Raw genomic sequence first — 25,249 nt, 5'->3', positions numbered from 1 at the left:
AACAAAAAACAGGCTTAACAAAAGAGTTCAATATGATAGAAAATGAAGTAAATACTCCCTCTGTCCCAAATTGTTAGTCCTATTTAGAAAACTCAACTTTTTAAGGAGACATCATTTATTGTCTTGTCTCTTAATTAAAATATAGAAGTTTCCAAAACTACCCTTAAACAAAGTTCTCAAAAAAAAATTATCATTTAAAGTGCTTGTATTTGGCAGGGGCATAATAGGAAACTTAGTAAATTAATGGCTTTTAATTTTAGCAACAAAACAAAATTCTGGGACATCCCAAAAATGGAATACAGGACCAACAATTTGAGACGAAAGGAGTATTAGATCAACACATATAGCTTACAGAATTATTATCAATATCAACATAGATTTTTCAACAAAAATATGAGGTGAATTACTGCACAAAATTTGTAAGCTTCACCTTAAATGGTTTGGCAACTCATTCTGATTTGAACAAGCCTTAATGCAAGGGAACACAGTAAGAAGAACCCTCATGAACCATTTAATTGCAAGTTCACCATATACTGAAGAAACTGGCATGGCAACTCGACCAGCTGACACTTGCACATTATGAGATCTTGTATGTTCCGGAGCAAGAAGGAAAGAACAAAGTACTCTGCCCAACTTAGCAATATAATCATTCCAAAGTTGAGAATAAGAAGCACTGGTGGGAAGGGGAACAAGATGCTCTGATGTACAAGCTTTCATATTATTCTCATTGTTAAAATCAATATCTGGCCCCTGAATATTATGCTTCCCAGAAGAATTATTGCTCAGTTGTTTGTATTCTTGAAGCATGAAAGCAGGTGAGCAGAAGCTATTTGCAAATTTATGAACTCTTCCATTTTCACACAAAAACTGCAAGTTGTTCAAATTTCCAAAGCTGGATACTAGTTAAGGGCATCGCTATTGTTTATTACAGAAAGAGATATGCAAATGAAAGGTTTTGGATACATTCAGGGGGAAAAAAACCCTACCTCTGAAGAAAAAACAAAGAAGGCACCGCCAGGGGGTGGGGGGGGTGTTTGGGGGGGTGAATTGAGGGCCTGAACAAAGCCAATGCTGTACTTTATCACATGAACATCCAAACCGGTGGCTAGAGTTTAAAACCACAAAGAACACACACTTTGATGCATAGGAGATTCACAAGTTAATTGAACACTAATTTTAATTTATTTTATGACAAAGGAGAACTTCACTCAAATTAGTTGCACATTGCAAAGAACTAATTGGATCCAATTAAAGAACTGAAGTTTCATTTGACTACAAAAATCTAAGGTTTCCAAGTTTCATTCACAGAATTAACCCTTTATTGCATCCAAAATTAAAGCGATAATAAAATGTATGCTAACTTTAACTTCACCAAGATACGACAACATGAAGGATACACTGCCTCCCTTAGAACTTCCAGAGAAAGAACATGGAGCTGGAACATTTCTAGCAAGGGGTTTTCATCACTGCAATGACCATTTCAACCAATATATCAGAACTTGCAAGAAAAATACTTTTTTTTCTTATTGGTAAACTTGCAAGAAAGAGACCACGACAAAAAAAAAATGGCAAAAGTCACCATCTAAGACAGAGGCATGTATCTATTTTTTTTTTTTTTTTTAATCATGTTTGGTATCCACTATCCCATACAAAAACCATTAGCATTACAACTTAGGATGGCAAAAGTAATTTTAAAAAAAATAAAAATAATAGCTGATAGCTTGACATCAACAACTCCTGCTATATTACTTATTTAAATTTTTCCGAATAAAATTTTTCGTTACCCATCCAAAAAATAAAAAGACACAAACACAAACTTGCAATAACAATCAATGGCTGCACGAATTCTGAAATTATTGATATCATATTCTCTAAGGTGAATGGTGTCAATACACTTGAAACAGCTGATATAACGCTCTTATTTCAAGTCACATAATTATGGCAAATTTCAAACTGCAAAAGGAAGTAAAAATCTCTGTTAACTAAACTGCTTCTTAGAACAGTTGGTAAAACATATATAACCTGCAGATAATTATCTCTTCTATTTTTTGGGGGACATTAAATTGATATTTAAGATTCAAAATTCAATTTTCAGCCATGCATCAAATCTCGTCATCAACTTCTGCACAATTTCAAGTACATACATTTTACAAGTTATCTGACATGATTGATCCAGTTACTCACTAGCACATTCATTTAAGTTGACATAAAATCAAAATTAAGAGGACTAATTAATATCTTAGCAAAAAAAACAGTTTGCCATTTCAAAAACAAACAAATTGTAAACCAAACTATTTCAACTGATGAGTTCTTGACCTTACATGCGCACAATGGAAATTATTCCCACAAATACACAAGCTATGTAGAGAGAAATGAAACTTATATAATTAATACACATATAAACCAGCGTGTGAAAGGAGGAAATATGTATGTATTTAGATTGTTGCTAATACAAAACTCCATAAAAGGGGTATGGTTTGAGGTTGCAAATAATGAAGAAAAGAGAGGATTTTGTTGCTGTTCAAGGCTGTCAAACAATAACAGCGCAACTATGAATAAGAAAAAATTCTTGATATAAGAATTCAAATGACTTGACATTCAATATCATATAAAACTCATCTCAACCTGGTGCTGCATCGTGAGTTCCAAACTTCCTTTTTTTATAAGTGACATGAAATGAGTTCCACACATTTTATTTTTCGTGAATTACACACACCTAGTGGATTTTGAACCCACGAGGACAAAGTTTCTCTCAAACTCCCACTAAAATTAAAATGGTTATATATTTTGAAAATTTAACCGTTGGATTGCATGTTCTATATGTTCTTAACATACACATCAAATTTTGTTCAAATCGAATGTTAATTACTATTCAATCCATAAACGTAATTTTTATGCATAATTTAAGACTACAAAAACTTGAAATTTAAACATTTGAATGATGATATAGCTATTGATTTTTGATATATTTGCAATTTTGCAAGCAACGAGAATATAATAAGAAAATGCAATCTAAAGGTAGATTTGTCAAAATTGACATCTAATAAAAAGATATAATTGGAGTTTGAAGGGTTTCTCTCCAAATGAATTTGGAGGGAAACTTTGTCAATTTTCTAATAATTTTAAAATCCCATTAAATGCCAACTTCAGAGAACTACCATATTTCATATAACAATCCCATCAAAATAAAGTGCTTATTTGTTCAATTATGTTTTCAGCAAGCTTAGTATTAGATTCAGATTTTCTCAAACAGAAGCAATTCTTATGATGAAAGAAGCCTCACACCAGCAGCAACAAAATTACCATTTTTCATTAGTGAAAAGGGAATCCTTCTGTGTTATAGCTTTACTTGATGGAACTCCAAGACCATCCAATAGAACTTCAAGTCCTCCAATGCTTTTAAAATGATTTTGACCCCGCGAATTCTCAGATAGTGCTGAACAAAGAACTCTCAGGGTCAAATACTGAAGTGATATATCTGTCCACTGTTCTTTCATGCTCAACCTTCTGATGACACGTAACAGCTCTGCAACAAAATCAATTCTAGTAAATGAAATGAAAAGAAATACAATGTCTCACATTCAGTCCATTTCATAGCTCCTCCCAATGGAACTTCTGTTTAATATCATTTTGTTCATTCACTTCCAATATTAAATATCAGATATTAGGGTATTTGGAGTCATAAATTCTCAAGGTACCTTTTTACAATGTGGGCTAAGAAGGTATAGGGTATTGAAGGTTTACCAAGGGCCTTGTAGCTCAATTAGCACCTCCTAGTGTTTCCAATGGAGAAGTTAAGGGTTCAAATTCCCCCTCACCCAATTATCAAATTATCAACAACAACAACCAAAAGAAAAAAAAAAAAAAAAAAAAAAAAAAAAAAAAAAAAGTATAGGGTATTAAAGATCTAATTATTCACTTATGAGCAACGGCTCAACAGGGATGTAAAGGTTATGTGCAAAACCAAGATAAATGAGTTGACACAATATAAAACTGTCAAAGGATATGGCAGAAGATAGATAAGCTCATCATATTAACTTCAAAGTCAACCCAAAAGAAAATCTCTTGCAGATATAAGAACGAACGGCAGTTAATGTGCATCTTCTCTATACTGGTGATGATATTCTTGTGGAAGCAGGAGTGTGACCGTTTACAAACTTTTTATTTTCAGTATAACAGTGAGTCAAATCTATTGCAATCAATATAATATATTTTCAAGTTCAGATTTCTCAAGGACAGTTTTCCTGTGTCTATTACCAAGCCACAACGACATGTAAAGTGACTATAAATTGCCTACCTTACCTACTAACCAATTAAGGCCACCAGCTTCCATCACAGATACAACTGCCTTCTGATGCCAAGATAGCATTATTTCATAAGAAGGAGCCTTCAGATTACTGGAGGAGTCAAGTGGAGATTTGCCACCACTTGGAACAAAACCTATACTGTTGCTGTACAACTGAGCCTTCTCATATACATTTGAATCTAAATCAATGAAACTATATATAACTGACACCACATATACAAGAATTTGTTGCAGGAGTCCAGTCTTCTCTACAGCAGAGTTAGATAAACTTTCATCAGCAGAAAGTGCACTGGTTATTGTTTTAAGTTGGACAACAGCACCTGAAGTAAACAAAACCACAAATAAAAGTAAAAATAATACCCAAATAATTCTGTGAACAATTTACTAGAATGAAATTGCCATAGTAGAATTCAGGAAAATGAATCAATAATGTAAACAGAGATTCTTGCAACACACAATGTCTCTGCCAACTAATTTAGTGAAGAAAAAAATTGTAAAACTTCAATCCAATAAAAGAACCAGAACTGGCTAACTTGGAAATGCAAATGGTTCATAAGAACACTAGACTCAAGATGACAGACAAGATTTATAGCTTGATGTCCTCTAAACTCAAAAGAAATAATGTGAAGAACAGTGTGCACTCTTACAGGAGAAAAGGTATACGTGCTCCTATGTCTAGACCTGAGAAAGAAAAAAAATCATGCAAATGACTTATGAAGAACCCAGGTAAAACATAAAATAATAATAATAATGTAACTCATAAAACTTGTAATTATTGGATTTGTGAGGTGAGACTCAACCACTTCTTTAAGAAGAATCGTCAAGGAATATTTCTGCGTAATGCTGTTGGAAATGTGCCATAGTAAAAAGAAGAAACAAAATGAAGGATGCAAAAGGAGGTTCAAAAACTTGTGGCGTCATAGAAAAAGATGACAAAAGCAAAACAAAACAAAACAAAACTTCAAGCTTTAAATTTCAGTTTCACAGCACTAATGCAATGAAAGACAAGATACTACATATCCACATATTACCAGATCTACTCAAAAGAAACCACAAGTTATAGCACCACTGGACAATATTACAAACAAAAAGTACCAGCACCTGAAAGAAAATTTTCTTTGATAAGTACACCTTAAAAAAAATGCACTAAAAATAACAACATATACAATACCTTTCATCAATGCTGTAAGCTTTTGAATCCCACCGTAGTATCCAAAAACTCTGCAATTATGCAGTGAACGTGTAACAATCGTTAAAGCATCCAAGATAGGCAATCCTTCAGAAGTAATACTAAAGCTTGTCGAAGCCCCAGATGAGCCTGTTGTTGATCGCATCATGCTGGTGTTTACTGGATGGTTGATGAGCAAAACAAGAATAATTATTATAGATAGCATATAAAAATATTGATTAAAATAAATTTTTAGCCAATGTATATGGGTAAATGTAATAAAAAAGGGAAGTAGCAATGAAGCAACCAAAAACAAAAAGCAAAACCTCAATGAGCCATGGACGTTATTCTAGAAAAGATGTCCAATTTTCAACCTCAACTTTGAGAAGATTCAATGGCTTCCCAAACAAAGGATACATGAATATCATATCTTGAATAATGAACAAAATAATAACACTTTTAGGTAAGACTTCTGCAGCCAGGGTGTGGGAGCAAGCAAACTGTCAAGAATTATTCCAAGATCATAAATACTCAACAACACAGAAAATATGCCAATGACCATTAGGTCAAATGAGAATTCCTGGTGTTTCCAATGAGCGTAAATAAGTAACAACAGAAACATTAAAAATTCCAAGATTAGGGACAGATAGAAACTAGTTGTAAAGCAATCTAAAGCTATTAAATTCAGAAGAAAGCCATGTAAATCATGAGGTCAATTTCCAATGTTCTTAAACTGCTCAACTTATAAGAATTTCGATCTTTTGGAATTGAAAGAAATTTATTTTCACCACCCCTAATGAATGGGCTTCTGACATTCGGTCAATCAAGAAAAGTTACATTAGTAATTTATTATCAAAATCCAATGGACCAAGAAGACATGCCAAAAGAATGGATTTTTTTTTTTTTATTCTAGTAAACAGTTCGCAAAAGGTATTTGTTTTGACAAATAGCCTCCTCAAAGTAATCTGAGATGTAGCACATATATTTCAACTTACACTCGTTGACTAGAGAAGTTAATGTTGTGATCTCTTCAGTCAAAACTGATATTATTTCAGCAGGATGGCCAGCAGAGCAGCCAAAAACTACATCATTGGAATATGACATAAACTCTTCAGGTTGGATGGTAGTTGAAGCATCCTCTGACAACTGGCCATAGTTAACTGGTTCCCAGTTCTTGTACACCACCAGAAATTGCTTGAGGAAAACATGAAACGACCTTTTCTTTTCCACCTAAAAAGTTAATGGGTTAGAAAATACCAAAAAGAAAGGGGTGTCGGGAAAGAGTACATGGATCAAATGACTAGACATAACATCTTGCAATTTTAATACTAAGAATAAGGTAGAAATATATGTGATCTAAGGAAGGATTAAATGGGACAAGGAAAGCTATGCCCAGATCTCAGACAAGCACATTACATCTAGACCTCAGTTTTACAAGTCAGTTAACTTGTCAGTCAGTGCACTATGTCCTGTCAGACCCAACAACAGACTTTGGACAAGAACCTTATGTCCCAACTAAGGATTCTGTGTATCAGAAGACTAATTGCAAAATACCATACAAGAGAGCATAAATGTTGGCGTCTCAAAGGAAATGGTAAGTTTGACAACCAATCTTTCTACCACGAGATTCGAGATGCTAAGAATTCTTTGTTCCCTTGAAAGGGTGTTTGGAAAACTATGGTTCCTAAGCAAGTGGCTTTCTTTTTGTGGACAGCTGCTCATGGTCAGATTCTTACTTTGGATAATCTCATGCAGGGGTCGCTCTTTGGCAAATCGGTGTTGTATGTGTCATTGTGATGGGGAATCAATGGACCACTTACTTCTTCATTGTCCTATTACACACACCCCATGTATTTTCATGCTTCAAGCTTTCAGCATTCATTGGGTCATGCCAAGCTCAGTGACGGGATTGTTATTTTGCTCACATCAATGGCTTGGAAATCATTCTTCAAATATTTGGAATTTGATTCCAAGTTGTTTGATGTGGATTGTATGGTTGGAACGAAATCGCCGCTCTTTTGAGGACGCTAAGAAGACATTGGAAGAGTTAAATGTTCTTTGCCAACGTAGCATTTTTTATTGGTCTCGTTGCTAGGGTTTTATTGATTGTTCCTCTCTCTCTGAGTTTATGTTTTCTCTTAGAATAGCATCCTGATTTCTTTCTCTTTGTTGTTTGTTTTTTCCTTTTCCTATTGTTCATCATCATGAACAACTTGTATTTTTCCTTACTATTTTCATTAATAATATTTCTCTGATTACCTATCAAAAAAAAAAAAAAAGAACATAAATGCTAATACCGTTCGATTGCGATTGCAGTACTTATCAAAAATAAATAAATAACATTTCAATTGTTTCATTAGGTTGTTTGTCTTTCTCAAAACACCTTGAATTTTTTGGAGTTGTTAAATTTTACATGTTAACATAAACTATTTTTGTATTTACTCGTGTTACCTTGTATACTTCCTGTGTACTAGTGTGGCAAACCTTTTTTGCGTTTTTCTAATAAAATTTATTGTCTTTCAAAAAGCTTTTATGAACAGTTAAGATAGCAGCATGATGAATTAACCAACCCCTTTAGTTGCTGTATAGCAGTTCAAGAAACACTTGTTTATTGCATTTATATGCAGACAATGAACATAAAAATAATTCTTTGGAGCTGAACAAAAAGCATAACTTAGATTATTCTAGTTTCAACATTCACTATAATCCTCTTATTTATTCCTAAAGGATAGCTACTTTTTTTGTTTCTAAAAACTGGGGAAATAGGGAAATTTAAGCCTATGAAATGAATGCCCCGGATTTTTATAAGGAAATAATATCAATAGCCTCTATGAAGCTAGAACCTTTAAGAATTTTGAATTGAAGCATTTACCTTATCAATGGCTTTCTCATATCTCTCCCAAAGAGTATTTAGAACAGCCTCGTTACCGACTTCACTGAACAGAAAAGTAAACAAAAAAAAAAAAAAACATGTGAAACTAAACAGAATGATCAGGGCTTCAATCCTAAATTAAACTGAAGTTAAATAAAAGGCAACAAAAGTATTATCCAGAAAAGGGTAACAAAAGTACCTGTTATCCAAATAATACATACAGCAAATGTCTTTCTTATGGTTCAAAAGATACATACAGCAAAAGTCTTAGGACATGTAAGTAACGTGAAATGAAGGCTTGTATCACTGTCATTTTAGTGCTCAAGGATTCCACAATCAAGAGACCCCAAAACAAATTTTTAAAGACATTAGTCCCCATAGTGCATGTTACATTTCTATTTACAGGTCTCCCCATTCATAACAACATACTTATCACATGTATCAACATTTGCTCCATTTCTATAAAACTAGATAAAAACAACAGAAAGATGAGCATCAATGAAAAAACCCAATCTGTGTTACACTGCACTCTCTTTGATTGGGCTAGGTGTTGGGGTTTCACAGATTGCTCTTCCATTTTAGTCTTTCTAGCTTCCCTTAGACCTCCTTCCGGATCTCTTTGTATTTTTGTTTTCTTTGTGTTCATTCTCATGAACTCTTGTCTTTTTTGATATAGTTAATAAAATTGTTCCATTACTTATCAAAAAAAAAAAAAAATGTACATGCTGATCCTTAGTATGGCATCCAACTTTTGTCTTATAAACATCAGTATTCAGTATTCACTCTGTGGCATCACTTAGCCCCATGTCTTGCATGAAATCATGAATATGTATATGTATATGTATATGTATACATCTATATAAATGGAACTATTTCATTTTTTAAAAGAGAACATGATGACTCGTAGATAATCCAACATAAAACATTTTTAAAAAATTAATTAATTAAAAAACCCTTCTTCTTTTTTATAAGTTAAAAAATTTCATTGAAAAAAGATGAGAAAAGTATGATGAATCAAAGCACACAGGCAGTGTGCTATGATACCAGCAGAATATCAAAACTAAATAGGCATGAAAGTGCAAAAAACAAGTAAATCAGAAAAAATAATAATAAATAAAAATAAAAATGAAAATAAAAAAAATAGAAACCCTTAAATTAAGCTCAGAAGCAAAGCTTAATATAGCACAAAAAAGACGCACAAAAAAAAAAAAAAAAAGGGAGACATAAGTCACACCAATGAAAAAGAACCGAACTTTTATTATATCGTTTATAGGAGAATCTTCCTTCAGTCCTCAAGATTATCCAAAGCCGTCCCAAGCTCACATCAAATGTATTAATGCATACATTGATTGCTTGGCTCCATAGCAGTCCTATGCAATCTCTATGGTTTTTCTACTAAATATTTTATTAAAAAATGTATATTAAGAAAATTTAAAAACCTACTTGCTTAAAGTCTCAGGCACACCTTTCAAAGGTGTTGAAAAAAACTAAGAAACCAGCTTGTTTAGTCACTTTTGTTATTTTCATAGGCTTCAAGTATAAGTTAATTCCAAAACTCACTAAGTTCCTTCCAAAATATAAAATGAAATTGCGTAAGGGAAACTTTATGTGGTTTTTTCCTTTTTTTGATAAATAAGTGTAATTTCAGTCAACAGTTAAATAGCTAAACACTCTACTTCCTCTGGCCCATAAAAAGCTAATATAACTACCACAATACCAAAATCGATTAACGTAATGAGTCCAACTATAGACGTTGACATTAAATACCTGAATCGAATTTTTGGACCAGGAGGAGAGAACCTCTGAGGCTGTGACCCTGAAGCAGCAGGCTCTGCAGCTTGGCCACTGGAAGTCCTTCGTATGAGGTCGGCAACACCCTTCACGATATTCATGCTTCCCCCGCCTAAAAATTGTAGGAAAAATCAACACTTCATAATCCAGTAATCAAGGTATAAACAGTCATTCCTGCCCATCACTCCTGCCGCGCCCAATGCCCCTATATTCATAACCAAATTTCAAGTTGGAGTAACTGCTTATTTCTTCAATCAATGAAAACTAACTATAAATAAAATTAAAAATTTTATAAAATAAAATTAAAAATTAGAAACAATAACTAATTTCTTAAACAAAAATTAAAACAGCTCAGCTATGTCTATCACGATTATTTGGCTGGATTAAGTTGAAATTATTTTCGTTTTCGCGAAGAATTAAGAATTCTAAAGTAATATCCAAATACTATTAGCAATCAAATAAGAAAGCTATTCAAACCATAAATGAACTAATGGTTAGAATGAACTAACTAAATAAACACAACGGCAAATTCGAAAGCGACTTGATTAGGAAAAACCAGCGAATTGATCGAAAACGAAAGCCAAACAACACATTGAATATTCGAACACTTGGAAAGGCATAGAAAGAAGATGAAAATGACTGTGCGATTAAATAATGAGAACATTTAATTAAGTATAAGTGTATAACGGAAATGAAAAATGCTATCTGTATCTACGTTGAGCTTTATGATTTATCAAAGTGTACCTGATGATGATGATGATCAGATCGAAGACTCAGTCTCTGTGCGAATATTCTAGGGTTTTTGAAGCAAGATCTAATAAAGCTTTGAAATTCGGAGCTTCTTCAATGGCGTCAGCGTAGAATCGAAGAAAATGAACGAGTGCGATTAGCTAATTAAAAAATTTATTATTAATAAATAATAATATATTTGTGAACAAAACCCTGCGAAGGCGTTTAATTTCGAGATTGCCCTCGTGGGATTGATCTTCGTGTCGGTGATAGATTACGACGCCGTATTGTATGGGCTTTGGTTATCTTACGGCGCCGTAGCTTTTGCTGTCTTATATAGCACAACGTGACAAATAAGATTTTTAAGGGCTTGAATGTAAATGGACATTTTCTCTGTGCCACTGTACAGATGTTACCTTTTCGTATGGGCCACGATACAGAAGATGCTATTATTACACTTACAAAAGTTAAAAATGGTTTATCAAATAAAAAAAAAGTTTTACTTCTCAAACAAAAAAAAGTTTTATAATAGAACTAGCAAACAGTATAATAATAGAATGGAATATAACTAATACATATTATTTTAAATATATATATATATATATATATATATTAGGATTCTTATCATACTGATTACTCATTAATCATAATCATCAAACCAAAATAGTAATAGGATTCGTTTTTATGTAGACACAAAAACAATATAATAAATATGGATAACTTGTAAAATTACACATTGTTATGTCTTTTTAAGATTATTAGGGGCTGTTTGGATTGCCTATTTTCATAACTCAATTTTCAGTTTCCATAACTCATCACTCAAAAATTGTGGGACTCATAACTCAATATCTGTTTGACAAACGATAACTCTGTTTCCATAACTCTGTTTCCATCACTCAATTCTCTGATTTTTGAGTTATAAGTTATGGAAACTAAAAACACATTTTAGTTGTTTTCAGTTTCCATAACTCATAACTCAATGGCAATATTGTAATTAAACACACATAGGGGACCCACAAACAGTACCAGCCCACGTTTTGACTTTTTTTTTTTCCTTTCTTCTCCTAGGTTGGCTATTCGGGTTTTTTTTTTTTTTTTTCACTGGTTCAGTCTTCAATTCTGGGTTTTTTTTCTTTTTTCACTAGTTCGGTCTTCAGTTCTAGTTTTTTTTTTTTTTTTTTTTTTTAGCTTCAGTGAGTTTGGGTACTGAAAACCAAAAAAAAAAAAAACTGCACCGACTAACAAGTATGGGCCCACAAATAGTGTGAAAAATATTGAGTGATGGAAATTGGGTGATGATGCCAAACGAGTATGAAAAATTGAGTGATGAGTGATGAATGACGGAAATTGAGTAATGAAATTTTCTTATCCAAATAACCCCTTATATTTCTCACTTTTGTGTTTGCAAACAAAAGCCAGTTTTGACAAGTAACTCCATTTTTTTTTTTTTGATTGATTAGTAAGTAAGTTATGCAAGTAAACAATGGATCTTGAACCTATGATATCATCTTCCACCTAAAACTTATAAGTAAAGGAAGTGTCAAATGAACTAAAATTCTTTGACTAAAACTTATAAGTAAAGGAAGTGTCAATTGAACAAAAATTCTTTGACTAAGTGATTCCACAATATGTATTACATGTTATATTACAGATACCTTATAAAAATATGTATGTTATGCTACTCCAACCATGCTTTAAGAAATTTTTATTATAATGCTAGTGCCATGTAGACTGTAGTACTTACGCATTTGCATTTCTAGAGACACAACCTTAACAAGGGCTAACTTGCCACAATAAAATTTTCATTTTATTAATTGCATTAATTCACTTTAAAATTTCCAAAACCAAGTGAATGTCGTTATGAAACCTTCTTGTCAATAGCTTTATAGCTAAATTGATACCACCTCCCTATGCACAAAAGTGCTTGAAGGTTTAGGTCTTCTAAGGGAGAAAGGATTCGAGATGCAAGTTAATAGTACATTATAATTATCTAAAATAAATAAATAAATAAATAAAAGTTAATGTCATCACGAGGGGTGACAAGGAACAAAATTTTTCTTAAAACTAGTTTGGAGAGACTCTTCAAACTTTATATATATATATTCTTTTTTTTTAAGGTGCAAATTTTGAAAATCTATCCGTTGAATTTCATGTTTTTTATATTATTAACATACATATCAAATTTTGTTCAAATCGGATGTTATTTACTATTCGATCAATAAACTTATTTTTTATACACAATTTTAGATCACAAAAACTTCAAATTTTAACATTTGTTTGATAATATAACAATTGATCTTTGATTTTTTTTTAAAAAAAATTTGCAAACATGAATGATATAATAAGAACATGTAATCCAACCGTTAGATCTTCAAAATTCACACTCAATATAAAGAGAAACTTTGTTGGTGATAAATTGGTTTCAAGCAAAAGAGGTAAATTGAAACAATTAATGATATATGGAACAAATTGAGCTTTTTAAAATGCTTTGAAGTTCAAATTAGTAATGTTCCGTTATTTTTATGTCCCAAGGCCTTCCTTTATCCATCATTGACTAACCTATACATAATATTTGTCAAACCAGCATCAACAACAAAAGTTGTTACACTATGCAACTGAATCTGAACAAATTTTATGTCCAAAACAAGAAGCGTGTCTTCCTACCTAACTAGAGCACTACAGGCAATCGTCCTTGTAGTTGGTTTTCAGTTCCTAATTGCAACTAGAAATTAACTGGATAACGAAGCAACAAAAACAAAGGATATAAAACACCACACTATCAATGCTAACCAACACTTGGTTGGTCAAATTACTTCAACATTAAGCAAGCAAGTTAGTTATTAGAGCTGCTTAGACATAATCATGACACTCAATGTTCAAGACCTTTTATCAAATAAGTAAACTCTGAAAACCACCTTATTAGTCCATTGCTACAAAACAAATAATAGTAATAAATCAACACTTTATTAGGCCATTGCTCAAATTTTCATTCAGACTCAGTATCATTCTTTTTTTCTTTTTCTTTTTTGAGAAACAGACTCAATGTCATTCGAATAAGAATTCATGACTCAGATTGTAATTTAAACATAAGTAGTTCTTTTCATTCAGAAAGAACTTCATCAGTGAGTTAAAAACCACAAATACAGCACTGGAACATTACTCACATTTTGATTCAGAATCTCAAATTATTACTCATATTATTATTCACAACCCAATCAAAAATCAAGTTTGCTAAACAAATTTACTCAACAAAGCAGGGTCCTGCTACAACCTTAATGCCAACTGTAATCCTCCTTTCTTTTACTTGGTTGCTGGTGGTGCATCTGGCCTCTTCTCTCGTGGTGTGAGGAATGGATCCTGTAATTTGAAATATACAAAAGATATGTAATACTGATCACAATCCCCCAATTCAAATTAATGAGAATTGAAACACTACCTAGCATAACTAACATGACAGAAAGTAAAATGAGCAGGTAGGTGAACTTTGCAGAACAGCAATTCCAGTTAAGATGCAATGGGAATAAACTACCAATACCACTAAAACACCTGTGAGAGATCATGACAATTTATTCCTGATACAAGGAAACAAAAACTACTTTGTCATTTGAATGTGACATCTACATTCTAAACTCATCTTTCAGGATTCTCACACAGTAGTTTACTGTGAGAGTTTGTATTTTGACATATTTTGATGAAACACAAGGAACTCTCAAATAGACACTTGTATTTTGAGGGGACAAAAGGGTAAAAACTAGAAGTTAGCACCTAGGGTTGCTTGTAGGTAGCAACAGCAGGGAAAAAAAGAGATAAAAACCTAAGTGTCAGCATCTAAGGTTGGTTGGAGTCAACACCAAGCAAAATAAACAAAGATAGAAACTTTGGCTTCAACACAAAAAGATGATTGAGGTGGAAAATCATTCCAATAAGATTTCGTAATCCAAGGTCAAGAATCTACAACAATGAATTATGGGGTGTTTAAGTAGAGTTTCCAAGTTTCAGCAAATAAACCCATAATGAACTAGATTAAAATCCTCTAGAGTTCTTAGGGTAACTCCATCCTGGGGTTCCTAAAATCCTATCCATTCATTTTGAAATGAGTGTATTAGATTTTACCATGTCATCAACATTTTAATTGATGTTAACCAACACCATTTTGGCATCTATTTAAATTATTGATGATGTGGCAAAATCCAATCCACTCATTTCCAAATGGATAAATAAGATTTTAGGAACTCCATGATGGAGTTACCTTAAGAAATCTAGGGGATCCCAATCCTAATGAAATGACATCAAATATGGAAATAAATATGTAATTGCAATCAAATCCCTCTAATGGCATAAGTAGCAATCTTCAGGTCCAACAAACTCATTAGCAATGGGTAGAGGGCTTTAACTAGTGTCCACTCCACACCATATTTTCTTTCTAATTCAAAATCCAAAACTGTAAACTAGTGAGTTGGAGAGAAGCTCACACTTTCCCTTGGTTTGGTGTGTTATGGACTTAAGGTAGGATATGAGAAAGATAGAGAGAGATATTTTGTTTTTTTCTAGGTAAGAAAGAGAGAGAGAGAAATCTTGGATTTCTGATTATTACAAATTCAAGAAAGCACCAAAAAATTAAGCTTGATATAACTACTTTAATTCATTCTTTGAGGAAAATAAAAAATGTTCACATATTTAATGTATTCAAAGTTTCAACTTTCTAAGGTTTTTGCAAGATCAAGCAGAGCATATAAGGCTCTTTTTGCTTCCCTGGAAGCCCAAATTTGGTAAATGAGATGTGAGTCATGTGACCATCAAGTCAGACAAGATAGGTGATCAATCCATCATTCTAATTGTAACGTTGGTGATCTATACAATAGAGAAGATCCCAGTCCCAAAACAGTAAATGGATAAGGCTAGGATGCTTGACTTTTTTCCTATGAAAGAAACATCCTAAACATATCAAACAAAGTCACTTTCTATTGTTTCCAAAGTGTGATGCTCCCATCAAGAAAGTACCCATCATTCCTCTTCCCTGTGAGGTGAGAGGGATTTCTCATATCATTTACAAAACCCAATATTCTCAAACACCAAAGAAATCCTCAAATTTTCTAAGAATTTTGTGGGTTCTACTAGGAAGAATTGGTAAAGTCTTTTGTTATTGAATAAAAGGCCTATGTTCAAAAATCCCACCTATATAAAATATAAAATGAAAAATAAAAAACCATCAGCGTCTCGGCGTGATGGTAAATAGCAATCCTCATGGAGAGGATGCCTTGGGTTCAAATCTTAGATATTTGTTCGACACATTTTTTTCATCCTAATTTTTGTATGTAACAAAACTCAAACAGCACAGGCAGAACACCAACAAGAGGTAAACCTCATCACCAATGAAATCACAATAGTTGGGATAAATGACATATAATTTTATCACTCAATTAAAAGACGTTATTCATTGACAAAGTAACTCATGAATATGAATACATAAGAGCTCACTATATCCAACCAATTGACATAAAACAACAACAACAAAACCTTAGTCTCAATTTTTTTTTGGTTTCGGCTATGGATCCTCAACAACATTAGTCAGGGTGGCCACATCCTACCAATTGACACAATCATTTTTTTTTTTTTTTTTTACACAAAGACCAATTCACTGTAGGTTATGGTTAGCTCAATTGGAAAATCTCGTGTCAATAAATAAGAACCAGAGATCAAATCCCGCCTTCGCCAAAAAGAAACCCACTGGTATCTTGAGCAACATCAAACAAATCCATGTAAATGTTGAAATAGATAAGTTAGGTAAAATAGTGATTTTTTTTTTTTTTTTTTTTTTTTTTTGGACCCCAAACACCAAAAATCAAATTCAATCAAGATCCCAAAGTTCATTAAATAAACTGTACTAGTAAATTTTAAAACCCTAATCTTCAAAACTGACACTGAAATCAAACCCAGCACTCAAAACAGACCCTCTGTCACATACATGAACCAATTTATAGAAACTATCAGCAAATCAAGCTAAAAAAAAATCTGAAAAAATAATATATATACCCACATACACACAAAAACAAAGTTAAAAAGTGAGAGAGCTTTTTTTACGTTTTTAACGAAGATGAAATTGGCGACGACCACAGCACCGACTATTCCGCCTAGAATTGAGATTGGGCCAGTAAGGAGACTCCATTTCCTGTAGATCATCTTTTTTTGTTCTTCTTCTTCTTCTTTCGCTTGAGCTATATGTCAATTTTTTCTACTACTTCTTCTTTTGTTCTTTTTCTCAATTCAATGAATGAATTGATTCCAGATGCCTAAAATGCCCTCATTCGAATCTTGTAAGTTGTAAGGACCAAATTGTCAACATCTTCACATTTTGGGCTTTCGGGTGCTGTGTTTGAGATGGGTGCCCATTGGTGATTAGCCCAATTCCCATTTTGGGTGTAATAAGATTTAGACCTTGCAAATGGGCCGGGCCGACTTCCGTTCTACCCATGTAGTAAGATTATCCTCACAATTTCCATTAAGTGTACCAAACATGTATATAGTGTTTAGAATGGTACTAGCTTGTACAAATGGTGCAGTGGTGAGTCAATAAAAAATTAAAATTATGAGAGGAAGTTATATCAATCACTTTTTGTCTATCACTCATATAAAACTTCTCTCATGCACTTAGCTTTTGGAGCCGCCTTGGCCAGCCTCCAAGTTGTTAATGATGGAAACTGAGTTTTTTCTTTCTTAATGGGGGTGCCTATCAAGTTTTACAGGAATTCATCACTGTTTAATTATCGTCAAAGTCTTTATTATAGTTATGTCTCTTCCCTAAAATTTCACCCACCTACAAAAATCTTATGAAGTTAAACGGGTTAAGTACAAGTTGACCCATTTTTGCTTCGAGTCTAAAATCTCATGTAGGGTCGGGTTTTTTTCTTATGGTTTGGGTCACATTAACGGTCCATGCCCAACTTTTTTTTTTTTTTTTAGGTCTTAAGAATCCGTAGTTGTTGTAAATTTTTGTTGTGATTTTGCTTTTACATCTTAGATTTGGATTTTACCCACTGTGATCTAAGCTTTGGTTTTATGTGTCACTTGTGAGCAGTAGGCCTGTCCACAGGTCGGTTCGGGTCGAGTTTGTGCCCAACCCGGAACCGACCAGATAAGTTCGGGCCTCTCATTTTTGGACCCGCCGCCAATCGGTGAACGGAATCGGTTAGGGTGGTCGGACTTTCTCAAATACCGGTCGGTCCTCAATTGGAGTTGAAAATTTTGAAACCATGTCAGATTTTCGCCGGAAACCACCAAATTTGGTTGAGATTGGGCCGAATCTGCCGAGATCAGGTCGAACTAGACGAGATTTCGCCAAATTTTAGCGAGATCTCGCAAAGAATAGGCCGAATCTCGACGAGACCTCACCGAATCTCAATGAGATCTCGGTGGATCTCGAAGAGATAAGGCCGGATCTCGACTTAACGGGCAAAACGACCGGCGAAACACACCCAGCGGTGGAGAAAAAGTAATTTCCAATGCACAAACGGTCGGATCGGTTGAGATCTCGGTTTTTATGCTTAAACCCGTTATCCGACCCATCGTTATCGGGTTTTGGGGACGAAGACCCGCTGCCAACCGACACTGGCGTCAAGTCGGCCGGTTTTCGAGCCGGGTCGGCCGAGTTGGGCGAGTGCCGGGTCTGGTTGGACACCCACTGAGCAGGGACCTTTTTTTTAAAAAAAAATTCAATGGTTACAAACTTACAATAATAGAAAAAGGGGATTCGAATTCTAATTCTCCTAATAATGAATATCAATATATATTATTGAACTAGAAAGCTCTTTTTTTCTTTTTTCTTTTTTCTTTTTTGCACATGATTTGATTGTGTTGGGGATATTGGGCTTGCTTGATTGTGTTTCTATAAGTTGTTAGAGTTAATTAAATGTGTGAATATATTCAAGTATCAATTAGAAAAAGATAGAAAGTATGCAGGACAAAAATTAGGATTATTTGTGAACAATTTGGGTATCCCCCTCTTAGAGCATCCGTAGCAGCCGTTGTAAATATTATGCCATTTTACCACATCACAAGCCTACTTTATTATTTTATCACATCATTTTACAACATCTCATTTATCAGATGTTCTATATTTTTACCACTTCATTTAAATATTATATTTTAATTCTTATTTTATCCTTTCTTTATTATTTGTTCCAACGGTAACATTTCCATCCTCTTTCAAATTTCAACGGTAACATTTCAAACAAAACTCTTAATTCTTTTTTTTCTTTTTTTGGTAGAAACCGGCCAGCTTGCCTGGGCTTCAAACAAAACTGTTAAATTTTTTTTTTTTTTTAAGAAACCGGCCAGCCTGCTTGGGCTTCAAACAATACTCTTCAATTTTTTTTTTTTTTTTTTTAAGAAACCGGCCAGCCTGCCTGGGCTTCAAACAATACTCTTCAATTTTTTTTTTTTTAAGAAACCGGCCAGCCTACTGGGCTTGAAACAATACTCTTAATTCTTTTTTTTTTTTTTAGAAACCAGCCAGCCTGGGCTTTATTGAGAGAACCTCAATGGGCATCAAATGAAACTAGAGGTGCAATGTCAGCTGGGATGTAATCCAGCCACACCTACTGCCCTGTACAAAGTTTGGCCAATTGTGAGCATCAGCCACAGTATTACATGCATAACAAAATTCTGAAAACTGAAAATACTCTTAATTCAACTATCATATTTTTAACTCAAATACTTAGAACCTGTCATTTCCAATAACCCAAATAACTCAGAATCTGTCATATCCAATAACTCAAACAACTCATATCCAATAACATTTTAACTCAAATACTTAGAACCTGTCATATCCAATAACTCAAATAACTCATATCTAATAACATTAACTCACACAAATAACTTACACAAATAACTCATATCCAATAACATTAACTCACACAAAACCCATTGAATTAAACATAATTGAGCTTGCCACTTCCTTGATGACAAATAGTACTTAAATTTAACACAACAAAACAATTGGCTAATACTAAACTTAACATAACAAAACAACATAGCCAATGAGTTTTAATGGTAGCTTCATAAAAACAAAATGAAACAAATAAACCAAATCAAAAGTTTTAATGGCAACTCCATAAAGAAAATGAGACAAATAAACAAAACTAAAAGTTTTCATGACTCTCCTTGTAATTGCCATAAATGCTCAACGAGATTCATTTGGAGTTGAGAATGAACTTCTCAATCCCTAATGCATTGATGAACTTGAATGAATTCCGTAAATTCATTTGTTGGCTCACGTGACATTGGTGTACATGAAATCTCATCAATTTGTTCATAATCTAAGTCCACTGCTTCAGCTTCATCTCGCTCATCTTCAATAATCATGTTATGAAGAATTATGCACGCTTTCATAATGTCATGTAGTGTTTCATGATAGAAAAACCGTGCAGGTCCACGTACAATAGCAAATCGTGCTTGAAGCACTCCAAATGCACGCTTTACATCCTTCCTATATGCCTCCTGAGCTTTTGCAAATAATTTTCTTTTTGCTCCTAGTGGCCTTGGGATTGTCTTCACAAATGTTGACCATTGTGGATATATGCCATCGGCAAGATAATATCCCATTGTGTAATCATCACCATTAATTGAGTAATTAACTGCAGGAGCACGTCCTTGTGCAAGTTCAGAAAAGACACGAGACCGCTCCAACACGTTAATATCATTGTTTGATCCAGGTAACCCAAAAAATGAGTGCCATATCCAAAGATCATATGAAGCCACTGCTTCCAAAATAATACTTGGCTCACGAATATGACCACAATACATCCCTTTCCATGCAGTTGGACAATTTTTCTATTTCCAATGCATGCAATCAATACTTCCCAACATGCCTGGAAATCCACAGTTTTGGCCATGGGCTAACAATCTAGCGATGTCTTCATTGTTTGGTGACCTCAAGTATTCCTCTGAAAAAATAGCAACCACTGCTGCAACAAATTTTTTCAAACTAGTTATTGCAGTGGTTTCTGCTATTCTCACATATTCATCCATAAAATTAGCCGCTACTCCATAAGCAAGCATCCTAAGTGCAGCCGTCATCTTTTGAAGGGGAGATAGACCAAGCTTTTTGGCAGCATTTCTTTTTTGGGTAAAGTAAGGTTCATGAGCTTCTACCCTAGATAAGATTCGGAGAAAAAGAGAACGTCTCATTCAAAATCTCCTTCGAAATAAGTTGGGAGGATATACAGGTTTTTCGGCAAAGTACTCATCATAAAGCCTTCTATGGCCTGCCAAATGATTACGTTCGATATACCGACGATGCTTACGTTGTGGTGTCGAACCCGTGAGAAGTTTTATAATTATCTCATCTTCATCTGAGTCATCATCAAGCAATTTACGAAAAAAAGAACGACCCATGGAGATAAACTATAAGAAAACATTAGAAAGCAATTATCAATATAGATGCCATATATTTTGTAGGAATGTAAACAAAACAAGTCAGTATTAAAAATTTAGGAATATTCATTTAAATTTATTTCGAACATAAGTTGAGTTCAAATCATTAACAAATTCGATTATATGTTAAACCTTGGTTTATTTTCTTATCAAACAAGCTCAACTAGTAAAACTTGTTCATGAGCAACTAGTAAAACTTTTTCTTTTGCCATATATAGTAAACACCATCACTAAAGATAGAAATCCCATTTAAAGATGCCAGGAAGTCCTTGGCCATTTAAATCATTTTCTTCGTAGAAGACCATAAAGTAATAGGCTAAAAATTAAGCAAGCATCTCAACACAGCTATAGAATTAAATGGAAAACCAAACATAAAACACTTACTAGCTCTCTTTACTGATAAAACCTTATCTTGATGTAACTAATAATAACTTTTCTTATTGTACTTTATAGCAACTTAGTGGTATTTTACTGTATGGCACAATTCTACCAATTAAGCAATAGGTACCAGATACTCTGAAAGTGACATATGCAGCCAATGATATTTTCCCTAAGCGTTGAAATGTGTAAGCATTACATTTTACTTATATGCTTAGGTTTCTTGGTTTTTGGTTTCTTATGGCTGTTTGATCACAATCCACACACATGTTAGTTGCAATTTTCAATTCTAATCCTCTGCCACTGTGGGTAGAACCCTATGATCCTTGCCTTATTTTATCAGCTTAGTTGCACACTTTCACAATGCTCTATATTGCTTACTTTTGACTATCAAAAAAAGGAAAGAAAACAATTTTGTGTTCAAGGAGAATACACCAAAAAGAACCCAAAAAAAAAAAAAAAAGAGGACCTCTATTACATAAAAATCTGTGCACTTCTCATTCAAACTCGCACAAATTATTTCAGAGACATAGAGTATATTTCCAAAATTATAGTTGTTTAGAAAACTAGCCCCCATATAGATTTGATTCATTTTATCTTTTAACTATTGTTTTGTAAAGACCTATAGTAGCTCAACTAGTGGGGAGTTCAGAAAGTGAGGTTATCTAACATTAGCTCATGAAATTTCTCTCTTATAGTATATGTGAGTTCTACATATATAAATCCACAATGCTATGAGAGGTTATCTAACATTAGCAACATGTTGCAAAAAACTACTCATAACACAGGTCACCAACTTCCCTTTTCATCAAGCACATGTCCAAAACAACATCCCAAATCCTTTTAATAATAAAAATATTAAAAAAAAAAAAAAAAAACATGCACAACACATCCTCTTTTAAAGCCCAAGTAGCCGTTCCCTATATTTGGTAGTGAACTTGTCGTTGAGATCAACGAACCAGAAATATCATGAGATAGTGTATTTCATGAACATACTAAACAATACTAAACAATACTCATCAGTCATGAACATACTAAACAATTTTTGTTTGATCTCGTTCTATTTTTGTTGGTGGAGGCCAAAAAAAATTTATTTTGGTATTCTCACTGTCATAGTTGGTGGATTTGGTAGATTAGTCAATAGTGTCATATTTGAAAAGTTAATACACACAAATATTAAAAACTTTTTTCTTAACTTATGTCTACTTAATTTGTAAAGCTAATATCTGTTTTCATTAGCTTAGATATGGCAAAAAAAGCACATAAAAATAAATAAATAAATAAGGTAAATAATTCAAAAGGAAACTATGGAACTAATAAACTCAGGCGAACAATAGGTCAAAAAAATATATCTCAAAACTTCTGCAGTTGAGTATAATCCACTTATCATTTGTAGCCAAATCTAATCTCAATATGAAAGCTTGAACCTGGTATGTCTATCACAGCACATCAGTTTCACTCACTCCTAACCTCCCTAGGCATTGAATCCTAGTTTTCAAAGTTGTTCTAGGGATATGATTCATAATCAATGGCCATTAGAACAACTACCGGAAACACACTCTCCAATCCCTCAAACTAACATAATTTATTTTCAAAATGTACATATTTCTGCTCTAACATACAATCCAAAATATCACTAGAGAGGTAATATTAATAAGAGGCAGCTCTCCAGAGCTCCAATCATAAATAAACAAACATCAAGTCTAGACATTATCACACAAAGAACAACAAATCTAGATAGAATTATGTATAAGAACAAGCTTTGATACAAAAACTGATGTAGCACCACTTCAACAAGAGAAGAAAATAAAACAAACTCAGGAATCAACACCTAGGCTTGCTTGGAGTCAACACCAAGTAAGAGAGAACAAAACCTATGACTCGTCACCTAGAGTTAACTGAAATCAACATTTAGAAGAAAATTCCAATAGAAATTTTATTACTAAAGTTAGCAAACAGTAAGACAATACGGAACTCTAGGTTCTTTAAATCAAGTCCTAGATTTTTTTTTTTTGTTTTTAATAGGTTTAAATAGAGTACAGACTTATTATCTTAGTAAGGAAAGCAAACAGTTCTAACTCTACTAACCTAGTAGGAAAAGGAATTTAATCCCTAAACCAAGTAGGACAAGAATATAAGGTTTAACTAATTACAGATAGTAAATAAAATAAATTCTAGACATTAGCTTAGATTTTTTTTTCATTTATTTTGTTAAAATATAATATACATTTTTCTTTCTTATATATCAAAAATCAAAATGTCATAATATTGATGGTATTGACATCATCCTCACTGCCTATACAACTTACCAATTGACAATAAAAAAACCATAAACTAATAATAATAAGTCAATAGCAGAAATTCCATGGCAGATACTCAAACCATAACAAAATGGAAAATACATAACATTTTATATAAGCTAAAATGTTAAGATTACTTACATGATAATGGCCTACTAGAATTTACAATAAAATCACATAATAAAAGAGTCAAGACCTTTTGGTAAGATCACAAAATACATATCAAGGCCTAAAGTCAGCTACAACCAAAAAATGCCACAAAATACATATCACGACCTAGAATTAGTTACTACCAAAATAAGGTTGGAACAAGATATCACCAACATCATCAACCCAACGAATGACTTGATCTTTGTTTTGCAAGGATTTCCTTTTTGAGTCCATCATAAAAAGCTTTTTGGTCTTCATTCATGCCACTTGTGTCTAGCATCATAATTTTTTCATTCTCTTTCAACTCTTGCAAGCGAACCTTTTCCGCTTTGATACGTATTCTCTCTTTTTCGGCTACACAACCTTCTTCAAGAACCTTCATTTTCTTTTTCAAATATTCCGTTGCAATATCTTTCCCATCATCTTTTCTTTTTCGATTAGCCTTTTCAGTTTTTCTACCTATTGGCCTCTCGAAATCCATAATGCCATTAACCCCCACTCCTTGATCTATTAAATCTGGAGTTTGAGGCATTTCTTTTCTTGAATCTCCCCTAGGCATAATAGATGCCCACTTTGGATAATCCTTCAAGATTAGCCAACAATGTTCAAATTGAAAAACGGAACCGTGAATTTCTTTAAACAATTCCTTTGCTTTCTCAATCTAAAAAAAATTAAATAAATATAACATAATTAGTTTCTTCAAACAATTCATTTGTGTTGTAAACCTAAAAAAATTAAAGACCATTGCAAAATTTATACCTTGTCATGAGCCGTGGTTCCACTTTCATTCTTTGCTTCAATTTTAGCTAAGGACCCAACAAATTTAACTGTTTCCCTATTAATTGTTCCCCATCGGATTGTTAGGGATGCAACACTACGTGTAGAATCAGTCTTGTGGTCCATAAAGTATTTGGCAACTTTACCATAAAATGTTATTTTATGTTGCTCATTACCATACATAGGATCAACACTGGTATTGAGCCATGCTGCTACAAGCAGCTTATCTTCCTCAACACTGAAGTTGACACCACGTGCTTGTTTTTTCTTAGAAGTGGCAACTTCATCATTCACTGGAAAATCTTCGACTAACAGGGGACTACTTTCAAATACATCGAAAATTTCAT

The 25,249-nt window shown here is 33.3% G+C and overlaps 2 protein-coding genes and 1 long non-coding RNA gene across 6 annotated transcripts in view; all 3 read right to left on the bottom strand.

Annotated features, from left to right (window-relative positions):
- LOC126698323 (BEACH domain-containing protein B) overlaps nucleotides 1–11,040 on the bottom strand; it is a 51,837-nt gene extending 40,797 nt beyond the window's left edge. Inside the window, exons 1-9 of one of the 4 annotated variants that reach the window (XM_050395472.1) lie at nucleotides 10,882–11,040; nucleotides 10,114–10,342; nucleotides 8,347–8,410; nucleotides 6,470–6,704; nucleotides 5,478–5,654; nucleotides 4,303–4,626; nucleotides 3,304–3,526; nucleotides 1,398–1,466; nucleotides 431–892 (exon numbers count right to left, since the gene is read on the bottom strand). In XM_050395472.1, the coding sequence (XP_050251429.1) occupies nucleotides 431–892; nucleotides 1,398–1,466; nucleotides 3,304–3,526; nucleotides 4,303–4,626; nucleotides 5,478–5,654; nucleotides 6,470–6,704; nucleotides 8,347–8,410; nucleotides 10,114–10,238 (1,679 nt within the window). In that variant the 5' untranslated portion in view covers nucleotides 10,239–10,342; nucleotides 10,882–11,040. Of the gene's footprint in view, nucleotides 1–430; nucleotides 893–1,397; nucleotides 1,467–3,303; nucleotides 3,527–4,297; nucleotides 4,627–5,477; nucleotides 5,655–6,469; nucleotides 6,705–8,346; nucleotides 8,411–10,113; nucleotides 10,343–10,881 lie in introns of those variants that run through there. The other 3 variants (XM_050395470.1, XM_050395471.1, XM_050395473.1) reach the window with 3 other exon arrangements.
- Nucleotides 11,041–13,939: 2,899 nt separating this feature from the next.
- Nucleotides 13,940–17,243, bottom strand: LOC126699522 (uncharacterized). The gene is made up of 2 exons (XR_007646809.1): nucleotides 16,948–17,243; nucleotides 13,940–14,223 (listed from the first exon to the last, which is right to left on the bottom strand). It is a non-coding gene; the product is annotated as an uncharacterized LOC126699522 (long non-coding RNA).
- A 2,836-nt stretch (nucleotides 17,244–20,079) lies between these two features.
- LOC126700805 (uncharacterized) lies at nucleotides 20,080–20,940 on the bottom strand. Its single transcript, XM_050398988.1, has 2 exons — nucleotides 20,733–20,940; nucleotides 20,080–20,621 (listed from the first exon to the last, which is right to left on the bottom strand). Exons 1-2 carry the CDS (start codon nucleotides 20,938–20,940, stop codon nucleotides 20,080–20,082), a joined length of 750 nt encoding a protein of 249 aa, XP_050254945.1.
- Between the last annotated feature and the right edge of the window lie 4,309 nt (nucleotides 20,941–25,249).

The sequence above is a fragment of the Quercus robur genome, chromosome 9, assembly GCF_932294415.1.
Source record: "Quercus robur chromosome 9, dhQueRobu3.1, whole genome shotgun sequence".
NCBI classification, from domain to species: Eukaryota; Viridiplantae; Streptophyta; class Magnoliopsida; order Fagales; family Fagaceae; genus Quercus; species Quercus robur.
Note: the sequence above shows the minus strand (reverse complement) of the source record. Positions and strands in the feature narration are given on the sequence as shown.